General features: G+C 32.7%; 1 protein-coding gene across 16 annotated transcripts in view; it reads left to right on the forward strand.

Annotated features, from left to right (window-relative positions):
* Positions 1–19,144, forward strand: part of Gulp1 (GULP PTB domain containing engulfment adaptor 1) — a 280,193-nt gene that overhangs the window by 170,156 nt on the left and 90,893 nt on the right. For 15 of the 16 annotated variants that reach the window (XM_048808152.1, XM_048808153.1, XM_048808154.1 and 12 more), the window contains exons 3-4: positions 7,826–7,900; positions 13,495–13,556. In XM_048808152.1, the coding sequence (XP_048664109.1) occupies positions 7,873–7,900; positions 13,495–13,556 (90 nt within the window). In that variant the 5' untranslated portion in view covers positions 7,826–7,872. Of the gene's footprint in view, positions 1–7,825; positions 7,901–12,597; positions 12,705–13,494; positions 13,557–19,144 lie in introns of all 16 variants that reach the window. The other variant, XM_048808147.1, reaches the window with a different exon arrangement.

Raw genomic sequence — 19,144 nt, forward strand, 5'->3', positions numbered from 1 at the left:
TTTTGGCCCACAAACTTGGTATTTCTGGGCATTATACATTTAAGTTTTCTCATGTTAGGCATTCTGCAGAGGTGACCAATTTACTGAGTGCCCTAAGTGTTCCTGATAGACCTTTCCCTGCCCAGAGTCAAGGATATTGCAAAGTAGGGTAGACAGGAGCCTCAGGGGAGGCTTGTTGATGGCTCCCTGATACTAGCCAGATGACTAGGGGTTTTGTCTGCCTCATCAACATGCAGCACACATGTTTTGCCTTTCTGCCTAGAACATTCTTTCTTTTTTATACCTTTAGCCTTTGAAACATCTAGGAAATTACTATTCTCAATCTCTCTGAAGCTGTCCCTTTGAACTCAACAGTCATTCCTTGCGTCTTCCTTTTGAGTTCAATGGTGTCTCCTTCCTTCCCAGGGCTTGTCCTCATCCACAGAGTCCCACACCATTCCCCCCTACCTCCCCAGCTGGCAAGCTTTTTGAAAGCAGGGCCCATGTCATACTTATTTTTATCTTCCATACTTGGTACGGTGCTTGTCACATAAAATGTTCTCAAAATACAACTAAAAAAAGGACAGAGACTTTTTAATGCATGTTTTAAGATATAGGTCAACATTAGGTAAAAGGAAAATAATGATAAGCATATATATGTTAAGTGAGGGAATTTCAGAAAATACTACTGTTGCTGTTTCTCCACGAGCTATAAATGTATATTCTCTTTACCACATGTCATGTGGCTTCCTCTCCCGGTAATGGGAAACTGCTGTCTGTGCACTGATTCTTTTTCTTGGCTCCACTCAGTATTGATCTATAAATGCAAAGGCACTTGCAATTTATGGTCATAAAATCAATGAAGAAAACATTGTAAGATGTCTTACAATTGGGAGATTTAAGTAGAGAACCTTTACAACAGACGCTAGTCAAATCAAGAAATGCCAAAAGTGAAGTGAATTCTCCTAGTGAAATTTGTGAGCTTCATTATCCATTGTAAGCAATGAAGTTTCAATAGTTAGCCACTCCTTTAGAGTGTTCAGCAAACCGTGGGAGGTAATTTAAGATATAAAAATTACCTCACATCCTATAAAAATTACCTCACCAAATTACATGTTTTTAAAATATGTGAAAGATTTAGGGTAAAAAATGTGTATACTATGCATTCACAAAAAAGCAATTACTATTTTTTTTTTAACTTCACCTAGTAACTACCTTTCTATGTAGAACTAAATATCATGATTAGACTTCATTATTTCGGTATCATTTCATTTCAGATTCTTCATGAACAGCAGGAGTTTAAACTGATTTGTGGCATATTAATATAAGCTATGTTTTAATAAATTTTTAGGGTTTTTTTTTCTTTTAATACTGTGAATGTTTTTCCAGGAAAATTTGATTTCACATACACTCACATGGATAAAAATAAAATCAGAACTGACTGTTTTATTATTTCCACATATCTAATTTCCCTTATCATAACAATATGATGTAATTTTTTTCAATAAAATCTTGAGTAACAGGTGGCATAGCAGAAAACTGTCATTCATTAAGAGGATACACTAAACTTCTAAACTAGTTTATAAATATTAGCAGATTCTTTTTGGGTCAATCAATTTTCAGACATGAATGTGCTGAATTTATTTAAAGACATTCTTTTTAATGCCAAACTTTTTACAATAGTAAGCTTATAAAAGGCTAAATTTATGAAGTAAGTTAATCTCACCTCACAGTGCTTTGTGACTGCTGATTTTTAAGTAAAATTTGAGATTAAGCCAGATGTGGTGGCACACACCTGTAATCCCAGCAACTCATAAGGCTTACATAGGATAGTAAGTTTGAGGCCAGCATCAGCAACTTAATGAGATCCTGTCTCAAAATTAAAAATTAAGAGGGCTGGTTGTGTAGCTGTGTAGCTCAGTGGTAGAGTGCCTCCAGTTTCTGTCATCAGTACTGAGGGGAAAAAAATCTAATGGTGTCTATCTTTAATATATACATTTAAAACTTTAAAAAAGTGATTTACAACTTTTCCAAAGTAGAAGTGAATGGTAGCATTTCAATAAATCATTCATAAATTATGAATTACAAATTTTTCTTGGTCACATTTAAATACTCTATTAGGGGTTTAAACATAACCAGACCCTGTAGTCATCAAATGAATTTCTAAGGTTGTCTAATGTTATTTTCAATATACTACAAATATTTAGAATAGGATCTTGCCTCTGGAATCTTATCAAAGATAAAAGCAAATATGTTTAACTGTGATATATAAGAAACTTAAAATGAGCCTAAAAATAAATCATTACTGTTCCCCATATATACACAGATCATGTATTTCTTCTAATTGAATTTTGGTTCCTTTATTATTTCAAAGATGTTGCACTCTATATTCTAGTTTGCATTATTTTTCAGATATGCAAAGTTCTGCTATCCTCATCTTTAAAACCTCTGTGCATCATCTCCCAGTCCCCTTTTCCCCCTCCTTCTTTTCTGTCAGTGAATCTAAGTAGTTTAGTTATGATGTAGTATGTCATAAATTTTTCTCCTTTTCTCCTTTTTGCCCTCAATCCTATTAGCCTATTTTCTCTCTGGGTCAAATTTGAATAGTTTATATATCTGTGTTTTCAATTTCGCCATTCTCCTACAAGGTCTCATCTGCCGTTAATTTATATATGTATTCTTATCTTACACATTTTGTTTTTATTCCTAGAAGTTTGACTCAGACTGATACCTGTCTATCATCTGTCTATCTGTTATCTCATTTATTTCTGGGTCAGTTTTGATTCATTTTTCTCTTCATTATGGACTGTATTTTCTATTTCTTTGCATGCCGGATTGCTATTGAAGATACTTTCCTTTGTGCATTTTACTATGTTAAATGCTGATTTTTTTTTTTATTCTTTACAATATCATTGGGCATAGTTTTGAAATACATGAAGTCGCTTGGAAAAAAATCATGATCTTTTTCTGAATGTTTGTAAGGGAGACCAAAACAACAGTTTGGTCTTTAATTTTAATTTAATTTCCCCTATTAATAGAAATGTTTCATAGTAATTGTTGTCTTATGAAATATGAAAATTTCTTCCCTGTTGTAAGCTTCCATGTTAATTATAAGGACTGTTCTCTCTAATCTTTGTAGGTAACTCTTTGTTCAGGCTTAGCCGTTTGATCAGAATGCATTCCAATTGACAGCAGGATCTCCTGAAGGCATCTTTAGTTCTTTTGTTTTATTTAAAAAATTATTTTCTATATACATGACAGTAGAGTTTATTTTGACATATTATACACACATACCCATTTATTGATTGAATTATTTATTGATTAGGATCACATTATCTTGATTGTACATATGTGGAGTTTCACTGCAGTGTATTCATATATGAACACAGGAATGTTATGTCTGATTTATTCTATTGTCTTTCCTATTCCTATACCCTCTGCTTCCCTTCATTCCTCTTTATCTAATCCACTGAACTTCTACTCTTCCCCTCCGATCTCCTGGTTGTTCTGTGTAAGCATTCACAAATTAGAGAGAACATCCAATCTTTGATTTTTTGGGGAGTTTGGCTTATTTTGCTTAGCATGATAGTCCGCAGATCCATGCTTTACTGCCAAAAGTCATAAAATAAGTCTTTTTATGGTTGAGTAATATTCCTGTGTTCATATTTTTTTATCCATTCATCTGTTGAATGGCATCTATGTTGGCTCCGTAGTTTGGCTATTGTGAACTGAGATGCTGTAAACACTGATGTGGCTGCATCACTGTAGTATGCTGATTTTTATTGAGGAGTAGTATGACCAGGTCAGATGGTGGTTTCATTCCAAGTTTTCTGAGAAATCTCTATACTGCATTCCAGAATGGTTGTACCAATATGCAGACACACCATCAATGTATTAGTGCACCTTTTTCCCCACATCCTTGCCAACATTTATTGTTGCTTATATTCTTGGTGGTTGCCATTTTGACTAGAGTGAAATGAAAATCTCAGTGTAGTTTTAATTTGCATTTATCTAATTGCTAGAGATGTTGAACATTTTTTTTGTATTAGTTGACCATTCCTGTTTCTTCTTCTTTGAAGTGTCCATTCAGTCCCTGTGCCCACTTATTGATTGGATTATTTGGTTTTGTGTTAAGTTTGTTGAATTCTTTTTATATTCTGAAGATTAATGCTCTGTTTGAGGTGCAGGTGGCAAAGATTATCTTCCATTCTGCATGTCTCTCCTCACATTCTTGTTTGTCTCCTTTGCTGTAAAGAAAGTTTTCAGTTTGATACCATCCCTTTTATTGATTTTTGATTTTACTCTTTGTGCTTTAGGAGTCTTGTTGACGAATTCAGTTCCTAAGCTGACATGATGGAGAGCTGGGCCTACATTTTCTTCCAGTAGGTGCAGGAATAAGGTCTAATGCCTAGGTTGTTGATGTACTTTGTGTTGAGTTTTGTGTAGGGTGAGAGATAGGAGTTCAGTTTCATATAGATTTTCAGTTTTCCCAGCATCATTTATTGAGGCTTCCTTTTCTCCAATGTATGTTTATGGCACTTTTATCTAGCATGAGATAAATGTACTTATGTGGGTTTATCCCTGTGTCATCTGTTCCATTGGTCTTCCCGTCTGTTTTTGTGCCATTACTATGCTCACTTTCATACTATAGCTCTGTGATAAAATTTAAGGTCTGGTAATGTGATGCTCCTGCTTTCCTTTTCTCACCAAGGATTGCTTTGTCTCTTCTAGCCTCTTGTTTTTCAAAATGAATTTCATTACTGCTTTTTCTATTTCAATGAAGAACATCATTGAAATTCTAATAGGAATTGCATTAAATCTGTATAGTGCTTTCGGTAGTATAGCCATTTTGGCAATATTAATTCTGCCTATCAGAGCATGGGAGGTCTTTCCATCTTCTAGGGTCTTCTTCAATTTCTTTCTTTAGTGTTCTGTAGTATTCATTGTAGAAGTTTTTCACGTCTTTTGTTAGATTGATTCCGAAAGTTGTTTTTTTTTTTTGTTTTTTGTGTTTTTTTTTTGAGGCTATTGTAAATGAAATAGTCCTCCTACTTTCTCTTTCAGCTGATTCATCATTGGTTTATAGGAATGCAATTGATTTATGGTCTTAATTTCAGATCCTGCTATTTTGCTTAATTTGTTTGACTTCTAGAAGTTTACTGGTTGAGTTTTTTTGGGTCTTCTAAACATAGAATCATTTAATCAGCAAATAGGGAGTGAGCTCTTCTTTTCTTTATTTGTATCCTTTTAATTTCTTTCTTTTGCCTAACTTCTCTGGCTGGAATTTCACGACTATGTTGAATAAAAATGCTGAAAGAGGGCATCCTTTCCTAGTTTGAGTTTTTAAAGGGAATGCTTTTAAGTTTTCTCCGTTTAAAAGATAATGGTCTTGGTTTTAACACATGACTTTTACAATGTTGAGGTGTGTTCCTACTATCCCTAGTATTTCTTTTGCTTTGAACATGAATGCATACTATATTTTCTCAAATGCTTTTTCTGCATCTATTGAGATAATCAGGTGATTCTTGTCTTTAACTCGATTGATGTGATGAATTATGTTGAAAGAACCTTGCATTTCTGGATGAACCCCATTTAATTGTGGTACATTATCTTTTTAATATGATTTGTGTGTGATTTGCCAGCATTTTATTAAGAACTTTTGCATTTATGTTCATGGGGGACATTGGTCTAAAGGGTTCTTTCCTTGATGTGTTTTTGTTTGGTTTTGGTATCAGGATTATGCTAGCTTCATAGAAGGAGTTTGGAAGGGTTTTCTCCTTTTCTATTTCATGGAATAGTTTAAAGAGGATTGGGGTTACCTCTTCTTTGAAGGTCTGGTAGAACTCAGCTTGTCTGGGTTTTTCTTTGTGGGTAGGTTTTGATGGTGTCTTCAATGTCATTGGTTGAAATTGATCTGTTTTAAATTTTCTATGTCCACTGATTCAATTTTGGCATAGGTTGGCAGATTGGATTAAAAAACAAGACCTACATCCTCATTGGAATACTATCTGTGGAGAAAAACCCTCTGAACTCTTGTGAGGACTAAAATGGAAGCAGTTTCCTCAAACAACAACTAGAATTAAGAGCAGCAAAGTGATGGGAATCTTCTGGGGAAAAAAAAAACAATATTATTTTGATATTGATTTCCTGTGAATGCCAGATGACAGAAAAATGTTTCCAGAAAATGGGAGAGAGAACAGATGTGATTACAGAGTGCAGTGCATTAGAATCAGAATCTGAGTGAGGAGCGTGGCCTGGGAACCCTGGCTTCTTTTGTGGACCAGTATACTTCAGAATAAAGAACTTGACAAAATTATCATGAGGGTCTCTGAGCAGGAAGTGGTGTTAAGTTTCTGAATCTCATAGTAGAATGGGGGAAGGTATTTCAGAATCATGTATCGCTCATGGTCACTTGTATCCTATCCACTGAAATGTCTGGGCAGTTGCGGGGAGGGTTTTACCCATAGTTCAGTTACTCTCCTGTTACCTGAAAACATAAGTTCATAGAACTGGGCTCTTAAACTAAGCACAGGAATGGCCTTTAATTTCTCTTGAAGCAGGTCTCTGAATTATTGTGAGAGCAGATTACTAAAGAGATATTTTTATTTCATGGAGTTGAATTAACCAAGAAATGTGAGAAATGCAAGTTATGGAAAGAATATTATTTTTTAATTCTAACAAAGTTGAGTTTCCTTGAAATATATGGAAATCAAATAAAAGTGAGAGGTTTTCCAGTTCAAGAATATTTATGTGCCAGAGCAGCAAGGGTGTTACTTTTGTCTGTTTCAACACCAAGATAGCTCTTTCATGGACTCTGAATATAGATTATAAAGAAGTACTAGTAAATATTGAATCTTACTTGCCTTCCAAGTCCCTAATGTGTATTGGCTATGAGTTTCTTAGCACAAAATCTATAAAGTATTTGTTTCTTACATGAATACTCTGGATAAATAAAATGAAAATCTCTCAATTGCACAACCTCTTTAGAGACCATAAAGTCCCCTAACCAAGCTACTGGTTTTGATGAAGAGTTCTCATAGGAAAACATAACACTGATTGAACACTAACATGACCTCTGTCATCAATAATAATGCATATAAAGAAGATTTGAGGCCTGTGCTGTATCGAACACAGTTACAGTTGCTGATACTTTCTGAGCTCAGTATGCACCAGATGCTTTCCTGCCTCACCTAAAGTGCAAAGCAGCCTTACGTTTATAACCAGTACTGCGCATATGTCACCTGCTTTGGGAACTTTGAAAACATCATGGAACCCCTATGGGCTCAGTGAAATAAAAAATATATGTCTTTATATGTTTGAGTGGATTTACAAAAAGAGATTTTATTCCTAAAGGCACAATTGAAAAGCTTTTGTTTATCTACCAATACTGTTAACGAGAGCCCCAAATTTGACCATACTTCTTACCAACAAGTGCAGTGAAAAGTATTGATCTTCTTTCTCATTAAATTTTCAAATAAATATAATTAATAATGGATAGATATAGTAGTAAAAAATTAACATTAAACAATTCATAGAATTTCAATTGAAAAAAATTTTTTCAACTTTTTTATTTGTGCATTATAGTTGCATGTACTGATGGGATTTGTTGTTACATGTTTGTACATGTACTCAATTTAACAACATAATTTAGCCAATATTACTTAATATATTGTTTTTCATCGCTGTGCCAATCATAATATTATTCTTACTCATTGTCCCTTGATACATTTTAGAATATTGTTTGTATATATTTAAACATTTTTTTAAAAAGGTTTGTAAAATATATTAACACAAGAAGTTGGTCAACAGTCCTTCAAAATGTTTTAATGCTTTGTCATTTTTGTAGGATACAAACTGTGATTGAACTGAACGCTTATTTGAAAGAGCCTCATCATGAACCGTGCTTTTAACAGGAAGAAAGGTAAATGTGCACATTTTAAAAAGGACTTAGGAATCAAATCAACATTGCTTTAAAAATAAAGCAGAGATGTTTGGAAATTGGTTTTTCCCATTATGAGACCACATGGCTCAAAAATGAAATTAGATTAGAACAATGTTAATCTGCAAATATTGCTAATTAACCTTCTTTGGTTATCACTCTAATTAAAGAGTGGGGTTAATACACTTAGTTCACAATACATATGTGATAATATGTTCTCTGGAAATTTTATGCTATGTTGTGAAATTGCAAAGAATAAATTAATTTGAAACTCAGTCCAAAGTTCAGTTTATATAGCCATATAATATTAACTTGCCTGGGTTTACATAAGGTTGCAAAATATAAATTCATTCCTGAGTATTTATGTATGTGTGTATGTATATGCCCACTTGATGTATTACTGAATTGTATGGGAGGCTTCATGATAGGTCAATTGATAATAATGAGACCAAAATAAGTTTGCTATTAATACTATGGTAGGAATATAAAATAAACATAAATTCAATGTATCATAATCATCAACAAAGGCATAAATGAAACAACTAGCTAGTTATGTGTTATTTTTTTAACGGGCAAGAAAAATGGAATTTGACAAAATATTTTATGAAATACTTATGTTGGAAAGAAATATTTTATGTTTTTTGTCTAATTCAGTGAAGCTAAAATAATGTGTGCGTTTAATTCTGGAAGTTCTCTAGTATAGGGCAGAGGGCTCCCTGGTTTATGATGAATTGGAAACAAATATTTAAACAATGCTAATCAAATTCATAGATGATTGAAAAGAGGAAGAAATGACTGACAAAATAGGATTACAAATATGTGGGGGAAAATGACCAGCTAGGTTATATTCTGCACTATAATTTTAATATTATAAATTGCCAACTAAGGGCTCCCCAAACATAATTATTTATTATTATTCATATATTTTCATTATTTGAAAGATGCACCTTAAGTGCTTATTTAGTGAAGAAAAAAAAAGGCCTAATAATCAACACTGTGATTTTTAAGAGCTAAAGCTTATATTCTAATAGATGGGTAATGAACAGTCCAGAACTAGGGACCAGAGTGTTCTGTTCTATTTCACGCAATCAGGCCTAGTGTGTTTTCTCTCCCAAATATTTAAATAGTTAGCTGACACCTTATAATATGCCCAGATGATAAAAGCTGAAATAATATCAGCACTTTTGATATATAATGGGAGCCATAACTGAGGACCCTTGGAGCAGCTGCTTTTCAGTGTTTGAGGGTTGCCGTTTAGCCATGGGACTATTTTAATAAAGGAGAAATAGGTGTGAATTATAAGGTCCTTGATTGTATGTAGGAAAGAGCATTTCAGCAGTGTCCTGTAAAAGTATAATGGATTATTCAAATTACTAAATTTGTGTCACAGAAGTGAGAGCCATTCGAACATTTGGATATGGTACAGAAGATTAATGCATTCAGTGGGAGTTTAGATACTGTGACCTTTCAAACACTTTTCAAGACTGCAAAGCTAGAAATATATTATTTTGCTTATTTTTCTGAGTAAGAGGAAGCAAAATGACATTGTTTGCTGTCTATAGCTTCATGCTGATTTAAAACATATCCCCAAAGTAAAATGATGTCTCTTTTTTGTGTTTCTTTTTATTCTCTTTACTAGTAAGAAAGAGTAAAAATAGTTTTATGATATATCATAGTATTTCTAATAAAGTAATAGAAACCTTACATCACAATTCACCACTATAATCACACTACCTTATTTTTGGAAAACATTTTTGACCTTGGAAGACACACACACACACACACACACACACAATTCCCCATCCCATGGCTTTGAAGTTGCAACTGCTTGTTTCTAATTTACTATTTATTTTAAGGAGATACAGAGTGGCTATTCCAGAGGACTGGGTACTGATATAAGTAACCAGTAATTGTTTTTGGTCTCATTTGCACCCAGTGGGGTGCTGCCTTGGGGAAAATTGGAGTGGTTTGTAGAATCCAGAAGCAAAAGCACTTATTTCCTCCTTTGCTTAGTTCTTTTTTGATTTTTATCACCTTTTCTTATTTTACAAGTCTAATGATTAAATATCCTTATTTGGTAATGATTGATCAATATTTTGCTCCAGCTCTAACTTACAATTTGATACCAGAAGTTTTACTTAAATTTGTCAATTAGTTCTTAGTCCCATTTGTTAAATGAAAAAAATCTTAGAACCTCTGTTCCAGGTTTTAAGTAATAGTACTATTAGCTGAATTTTACTTGGAGGTGGGGAATTTGAATGTTATCACAGAATTCCTATATCCTGAAAGTCTTAGAGAATGTATAATTCAAGTGATATTTCTAATAACTAATAACAATATATACTGTGCAGAGTATTCTAAACAAAGTAAAATGGTCTTCTGTTAGGAAAAGCCTATTTCTTATTTCATAGATACCCAGTTTATTTGGTCATTTCACATAGCCCTACTAAAAGCCTCAGAAACCAAAGAAAGAAAGATTCTCTCTTTAACTTAAACATAGTTGTTTCTTTTTATTAAGTCTCAGAATTATTATTATTATAGTGTTTATATTGAATTAGCCAGATATTTCACTTTTTTTTCTTTTTTGCAAATACTATAACAGTATTATAGTCATTCAGAGACTGAAAAGGTTTGAATAGACTGGAATTGCAACATTTTGAGCTATTTAGAAAAGTCCTTTAAAAGTTAGTCTCATATAATCATAGATTAATTTTTAATGATGGTTGTATTTATTTTACAGAGACTTCCTTAGTTAGCAGTCTCTATGAATTTTGAAAATCTTCTACCTATTCCATCAAAATTAAACCATTTAGCAAAAAAAGTATAAAATATAGTATGTGAATAGTGCTATTGAATAATTCAACAAATTACACATTACTTCTTTAAGTTACCAGTTGATGTACTAATGAGTAAATATAATCCTAATGTCTAAACACATAAAATTAAATATTTAAGAATTATTTTATTTTTTATGAAAAATGCCATTCTAATGTATTATTTCACCCAACAATATTTAGCTTTAAATTTAACATACTCAAATTAGGCATTTTCATTATGTTAAGCTCTGGTGATTATATATATAAATATATATATATATTTTTTTATATATATTATGTATATAATATTTATATATTATATATATAAATTATAAGATAATTTATATATAATCTTATAATGAAAATTATAAGATATTTATATATATATAATCACCAGAGCTTAATATATATATTTGAAGTTACTGCATCTTTCATGATGAGCTCCTAATCTAACTGCATTTTAAAAATTTAAGCTTATTGATCCAGTATTCAGTTGTTTGACATTTGTCAAGCATTTAAGAATGTCAATATTTTCTCTCACATGAGTGTTCAATATTGAATTAGCAATTTTAATGTAATTTCAAGGAAGGGCAACACATTCTGGAATGTCTATATTCCCATGTTTATACTAGTTCTCTTTATCTAATTGCTTCTGTGGACACAACTAGTGACCAAAGACCATCATCTGTAATGTCTTCTCAAGGTCCCAAAACATCTATGTGAGTTAATATCAACAGTTTTATTCTTTGATTGTTTTGTTTTTCTTTTAACAAAGTATAAGTTCAGATAACACTAATAACTCATTTTGGAAGTCCTTCAGGTTTCATAAATGCACTACCGATAACAGAAATTGTATAATGAGCAACCACTAAAAAATCCACATTTTATGTTCTGTGAATGCAGATTTTAGTTATTGAAGAAACTGTGTAGCTCATCCACTGGTAATTTCATACTGTGTTTATTTTAGTCTGAAACCAGAAACACCTAGGTATACCTACCCTCTTTCAAGGTCACTGAAATGTGAGACTATAACACAGGCAATATCATCAGTTTTCAAATAATAGTGGCTTTTGAGAGAAAGCAATTATCTCTCTGCCTCAGGATTGGTATGAGCCTCATATTAAGACTTTAGTCAGACTTTTTATAACTCCTGGAGAAATGTTGTATATTATGGGAAGGAGGCATGAGAAGAATTGTGCAAAGCCATAAAAAGAAAAATTGGATATCTTTTTAGGCTTCCAAAAGGCAAATGTTTGGTGTTCTTATTCTTTTTGTATACAGAATTGTGATTTACTTCTTTAATGTTCAAGAGTAAGAAAGACTACATGCCAAGTCTAAGTACAAATTATTCTTGAATTACACATGTCACTGTTCATTAGCAATTTAAAAATTATAAGATAAAATTCATAGCAAAAGTAAAAAAAAAAACCCTAAAATGTTATTGTCAATATTGCATTTTGAAGCTTGAAGAGCATTGCTTTTCAAAATATTTCATTGAAATGCAGTTCTCACTTGTCCACTCCAATAGAGAGAAATAGCCCCAATGCTGTTGATTCTTATGTCTTATCAGGGAAGATCTTGTGAATATTGCTTTATACCCATAAATATGTTTAATAAAAATATGGTCCAATGTCCTTCAAATAACTAATGTGTCATGAATATATATAATTTTTCCTATATTTTCAAATTCCCTCAGTTTGAAAAGCTCTAATTTAATGATATCTAATTAGTTTCTGTAAACACTGTTTTAAATGTTCTCAATTGAATGTTGAAAGTACTTGGTTAGTAATCTGATATTCCCTTTCCATGGTAAAATATATCTTTAATTATTTTCTATTTATAATATTGATTTAATTTTTTTAGACTCCCCTGGAGATTAAAATACAAAACTTCACAAATGGAGACAACAAGATGTATTTGAAGATTAAGAAATCTAACTCCAAAACAAATGCAGTTTCAAAAAACAAGAAGTCAGTTTGCTTTGTGTGAACTTTAATGTTTTCCCTTCTTATACACTTCATAAAATATTTGTGAAACTATATTGAATGTATTAATAATGTTCAAAAATTGAATGAAATATATAAATATCAAAAATAAGTAATGTACAATGTAAGTTAGTCTTAAAAATCTATGATTTTGTCCCATTTTCATTTCTAATAATTATTACACTTATCCAAGAAACATTCGCTGTAGTTGTCATCTAAGATTTTTTATATTTATAATTTCTGATAATCAATATTTCTCTAAATTTAGAATAATATTCTAATATTATATTGATTTCTTAATGAAATTGTAGATTAATTTATTTCAGCTTCATACAAATGCAACTGGTAGCTTAATATAAAAATTTTTCTTTAGAATATTTAAATCTTGATGCTAAAACATAATCACAATGAATAAAGAGAGTTTTTTTTTACTGTCCTGAGAATTAAAACAAAAAACCTGTAGTAAATTAAAGAAAAAATAGCTGTCTTTAATTGAATAATTGATATTATTCATATCTCACTGATGTTATTTCTAAATATTCTTCAAAAATTCAGCATTTTTGTTTAAAAAAATTTAAAGTGGGGGACATTTATACCAGAAAAGAATCCTATAATCATTCTCCAGCTACATTGATGTTATATTTGAGTAGTTATTATTTTATAATGGGGAACTCAAAATTAGAAATGCTCAGACTCCCTATAGATGTTAATGCATGACTGACACCATAGGAAGCCATAATATACTTTAACAATGACTGTATTTTCTTTGTTGCAGACAAAACATGGATGCATACACCTGAAGCATTATCAAAACATTACATTCCCTATAATGCAAAGGTAAAAGTAGTTCATATAATATTATTTAATTTTATTTTGGATAGTATTATTACTATTTATGGTTGATATTAGAAAAATTTTGAGTATGCATTGACATTCCCTGGTAAGTGATTCCTGAAAAAAAGTTACATAAATAAAATAGCTAAGTAATGCATGATATAGGAAGTTATTTTTTTATCCAAATAAATGATTCTTGTTTACAAAGTATGTCATTTTAAATTTCTGTTTGTCATATATTTCATGCATGTGTTTTCTTCTAGTAATTTTGGCTATTGTTAAAATTATTTGCAATATAATTTCCTGTAGGCAAGAAAAGAACAAATAAATTATCTTCCTTTAAAAATATTTTAATGGTGCATTATTGAAACTAAAAATAAAAACTAGCCTGGAAATGAGAAAAATAAACTAAAATTTTAATGAGTGTAAGTACCATCCAAGAATATTAACGAACAAAACTTTAATAATATTTTTTTTAAAAGTTCATTTTGTTACTCTTTTTTTCAGGTTACTACATTTATTTTTTCTTTTTGGTACTGAGGATTATACTCGGGGGCTTTTTAGCACTGAACCACATTCCTAGCCCCTTTTTCCTTTTATTTTGATACAGAGTCTCACTAAGTTGCTTAGGGCCTTGTTGAGTTACTGAGGTTGGCCTTGAACTTGGGATTCTCCTGCCTCAGCCTCATGAGTCTCTGGCATTAAATGGTATGCCACCATGACCAGCTCAATTTGCTACATTTTTTTTTCGTCACTTACCCCTGAGTGTCCCGGGGCTCCCCTTAACGGGCCACCATCTGCCACAGTCCGGCTGCAGCAAAATAACCAGGGGGTGACGAGCAACTTGTGTACATTGATACAGCAGGAGTGGGAGCTGTTTATTGTAGGACAGGAGGGGTATATATACATTCCACACAGCTTATCTTAATTAACATAAACTAGATACAGCAGTCAACCAATAAGGAATCTCCACACTTAATGGCTCGCTGGCATTACTTCAAAAACCACTCCCTCTGCAAAATGCCAGGCGCCATCTTGACTTGTTTACAGACTCTAACATACTCCTTCCTTAAATTGCTTTTAAGTAGAAGGCATGTTGCTTAAATTTTACTGGATGCTGGTTGACACTTCACAGCTTTATAACACATTGCTTATTTTCTTATGGTGTTCATTATCATAAAGAAATACTGTAATATTAACCAACATAAAAGACACATCATGTTCTGTCATTCAAAAGCACAGAAAGATGTAGAGATTCAGAGAAGTGTGTTACTCCTATGTTATAAGAGTGGAAACAAGGTAATATTCAGGAGCAAAACAAAGTCAGGGGCCATTTCAAGATGAGAAGTCTTAAAGGTAGGAGACCAGGAGAGTCAGTAAAGTATGAGGCACAAAATATGGCAGGAGCTGGGCGTCAGTATGAAATACTGAAGCTGACCTGGTCAGTCAGGGTCCATCCAAGAAATAGAATAGGTAGGATATCTACATACATACTAAATATTGGGGGAAGCTGACCAGGCAAGTCTGGAGTATGTGATAGGCCTTTAGGAAGGGCATGCTGGAACCTCTTGCTAGGAACTGACCCTTCTATATTTTTGTCACAAAGACAATACAACATTTCAAGACAAAACAAGACACAAACATACTGTATCAATCTTTTATATTAGTACTTACAATGTAATATTGATATAATATTTTATATACTATTATAATATTCCAGGTTGAAATAATTGCTATAGAGAAAAATAGAGCAAGATAACAGAATATTGGAATCGGAGGAGTAGAAAACAGGCTACTGTTTTACATAAATTGAAAGATCTTAGAGGAGAACAGCGGCCTTATGGGAAAATGAGGAAGTGAGATGTGCCTGTGAAGGAGAAGAGTGTTCCAGACATGCAGGACAAGGACAAGGAGGATGATGTTCCTCAAGGACTAGCTGGGGAGGCGACCCTGTGGGAAATTCGGTGACTGCCATCAAAAGGCACAGTGAAGCAGAGCTAGGGGACAAGGGTGTCTTTAAGCTCTTATAGTATTTTTAGACCTCTGAAAACTTTGGGAATTGGTGACTTTGTAGAGGTTTCAAAGAAAGAGTAAAAAAGCTGAGACAAATTATCAACAGAAATTGGCTGTAAGGAATCAAATGTGGAAGCACTGAGTTCTGGCAAGAGATTTCGCTTGGAGCAGGGTAGGAGCTGGAGAAGAAAAGCAGTGACACTTTGGATACAATTTGAAAATAAAGCAGAGGAGATCTGTAGGTGGATTGCTTATTAGTTTCCTACTGCTTTTACAATGAAAAATTAAAACAGAATTTTTTTAAAGAAAAGGTCACCCTCAAGGGAGATAATAGTGTTTCCTCTTCCCTCTGACTTTCAATGAGAATGCTTAATTGTCCTTTCTACAAAGGAGACACACTGGCAAAATTTATTTTTTATTATTACTCTGTTAGTTTACAATAGTTACTTCTTTGATAAAGAACACTAACAGGCTTCATGTAAAATATTTATTAAATATTTTATTCTAAAATATATAACTGCTCCGAGAAAGTTTGTTCTTCTATGAAAGATCTAGTTTTAGGATATCTAAAAATGGGGCTGTGGATTCAGATAGGTTGTAGAACCTTGCCTAGCATGCTACAGGCCCTGAGTTCAATCCCCAGAACCATACACACACACACACACACACACACACACATATGTATACATACATATACATGAATAGAATTTTAAAGACATTACCTATTTTGTACCATGCAGCAATAAAATTGTTAGCATTCCCAGATCATCCCTTTTTTATTTGTTCATTCTAATTAGACATGATAATAGAATGTATTTATACATATTATACAAACATGGAGTATAAATTTCCATTTTTTTATGTTTGCACATGATGGGAAATTATACGGTCATGTATTCCTATATGAACATAGAACAGTTATGCCTGGTCATTCTACTGGCTTTTCCATTTCCATTCCTTGTCCCTTCCCTCCACTCCCCTGCCCAATCCAGAGAACCTCCACTCCCCTACCCCAGCTATTGTAAGTCAGCATCGCATATCAGAGAGAATAGTAGGCTTTTGATTTTTGAGGATTGGCTTATTTCCTTTAGCGTGATAGTCTCCAGATCCATCCATTTACCGACAAATGCCATAATTTCATTTTGCTTTATGGATAAGTACTATTCCATTGTGTTTTATGTACCACATTTTCTTCATCCTGTCATCTGTTGAAGGGCACCTAGGTTGGTTTCATAACTTTGCTATTGTGAATTGAGCTGCTTAAACATTGACGTGGCAGAATCACTGTAGTATGTTGATTTTAATTTCTTTGGGTAGATACCAAAGAATGGGATAACTGAATCAAATCGTGGTTCCATTTCAAGTTTTCTGAGGAATCTCCATACTGCATTCCAGAGTGGTTTCACAAACTTGTAGTCCCACTAGCAACATATCAGTACACCCTTTTCCTCACATCCTCACCAACACTTATTGTTGCATCTATTTTTAATAAATGCTATTTTGACTGGATTGAGATGAAATCTCAGTGTAGTTTTAATTAGCATTTCTCTAATGTCTAGTGATATTGAAATTTTTTTTCACATATTTTTTGACCAATCATATTTCTTTTTCTGTGATGTGTTTGTTCAGTTACTTTACCCATTTATTGTTTGGGCTATTTATTTTATGGAGTTAAATTCTTTGAGTTCTCATATATCCTGGAGATTAGTGGTCTATCTGAGATGCAGGTGACAAAGACTTTCTTCAATTCTGTAGGCTCTCTCTTGAAGCTCTTGATTTTTTCCTTTGCTGTGAAGAAGGTTTTCAGTTTGGTACCATCTCATTTATTGATTCTTGATTTTACTTCTTGTGTCTCAAGAATCTTGTTGAAGAAGTCAGTTCCTCATAATATGAGATTTTATGATAGAGATTTGGGCCTATTTTTTATTCTATAGGACAGGGTCTCTGGTCTAATGCCTAGGTCCTTGATCCACTTTGAGTTTTATGCAAGATGAGAGATAGGGGTCCAGTTTCATTTTCTTACATGTGTATTTCCAGTTTTCCCAGTACTGTTTGTTGAAGAAGCTATCTTTTCTTCAATGTATGTTACAGAGCCTTTCTCTAGTATAAGATAACTGTATTTATGTGGGTTTGTCCCTGTGTCTTCTATTCTGTACCATTGGTCTTCAAGTCTATTTTGGTGCTAATACTGTGTCATTTTTGTATAGCTCTGTACTATAATTTAAGGTCTGGTATTGTGTTGCCTCATGCTTCAGTTTTCTTGTGATGATTGCTTTAGCTACTTGGGCCACTTATTTTTCAAAATGAATTTCATGACTGCATTCTCTATTTTTGTGAAAAAATGTCATCATAACCTTAATAGGAAAGGAATTAAACTTATATAGTGTTTTTTAGTAGTATGGCCATTTGACAATATTAATTCTGCCTATCCAAGAGCATGGGAGATCTTTCCGTCTTCTAAGGTCTTCTTCAATTTCTTCCTTAGTGTTTTATAGTTTTTGTTGTAGAGGTCTTTTGCCTCTTTCGTTAGATTGATTCCCAAGTACTTAACTTTTTTTTTAGGCTATTGTGAGTGTGATAATTTCCTAATCTCTCTTTCAGTTGATTCATTACCAATATATAGGAATGCAATCGAGTTTGGGGTGTTAATTTTATGTCCTGCTACTTTACTGAATTCATCTATGAGTTCTAGAAGTTTCCTGGATTTTTTTTTTTTTTTGGTCATCTAAATATAGAAGTATGTCCTCAGCAAATAGAGATAGTTTGAGTTATTTTCCTATTCATACCCTCTTAATTTCTTCTACTGTCTAACTGCTCTGACTAGAGTTTCCAGGACTATGTTGAATAGAAATAGTGAAAAAAGGCATCCTTGTCTTGTTCCAGTTTTTAAAGGAAATACTTTCAATTTTACTCCATTTAGACTGATGTTGGCCTTTGGTATATCAGCTTTTACAATATTGAAGTATGTTTCTACTATACCTAGATTTGCTTGTATTTAGAACATGAATGGATGCTGAATTTTGTCAAATGCTTTTTCCATATCTATTAATATAATTATGGGATTCTTGTTTTTAAATCTATTGATGTGATGAATTATGTTTATTGATTTCCATAGGTTGAACCAACCTTGCATTGCTAAGATGAACCCCACTTGACCATGGTGCATTATCTTTTTAATATGTTTGTATGAAATTTGCCATTATTTTATTAAGAATTTTTGCATCTATGTTCATCAAGGATATTGATCTGAAATTTTCTTTCCTTGCTGTGTCTTTGGTTTTGTTATCAGGATTATACTAGCTTCATAGAATAAATTTGGAGAGATTCCCTCCTTTTCTATTTCATGGAATAATTTGAGGAGGATTGGTGTTATTATTCTTTGAAGGTCTGGTAGATCTTGGCTGAGAATTCATCAGTTCCTGGATCTTACTTTCTTGGTTGGCTTTTGGTGGCATCTTCAATTTCATTGCTTGAAATCTATCAGTTTAAATTTTCTATGTCCTCCTGGTTCAGTTTGGTTAGGTCTTATGTCTTTAGAAATTTATCTATGATTTCAAGATTCTCTATTTTATTAGAGT

The sequence above is a fragment of the Marmota marmota genome, unplaced genomic scaffold, assembly GCF_001458135.2.
Source record: "Marmota marmota marmota unplaced genomic scaffold, marMar, whole genome shotgun sequence".
Classification (NCBI taxonomy): domain Eukaryota; kingdom Metazoa; phylum Chordata; class Mammalia; order Rodentia; family Sciuridae; genus Marmota; species Marmota marmota.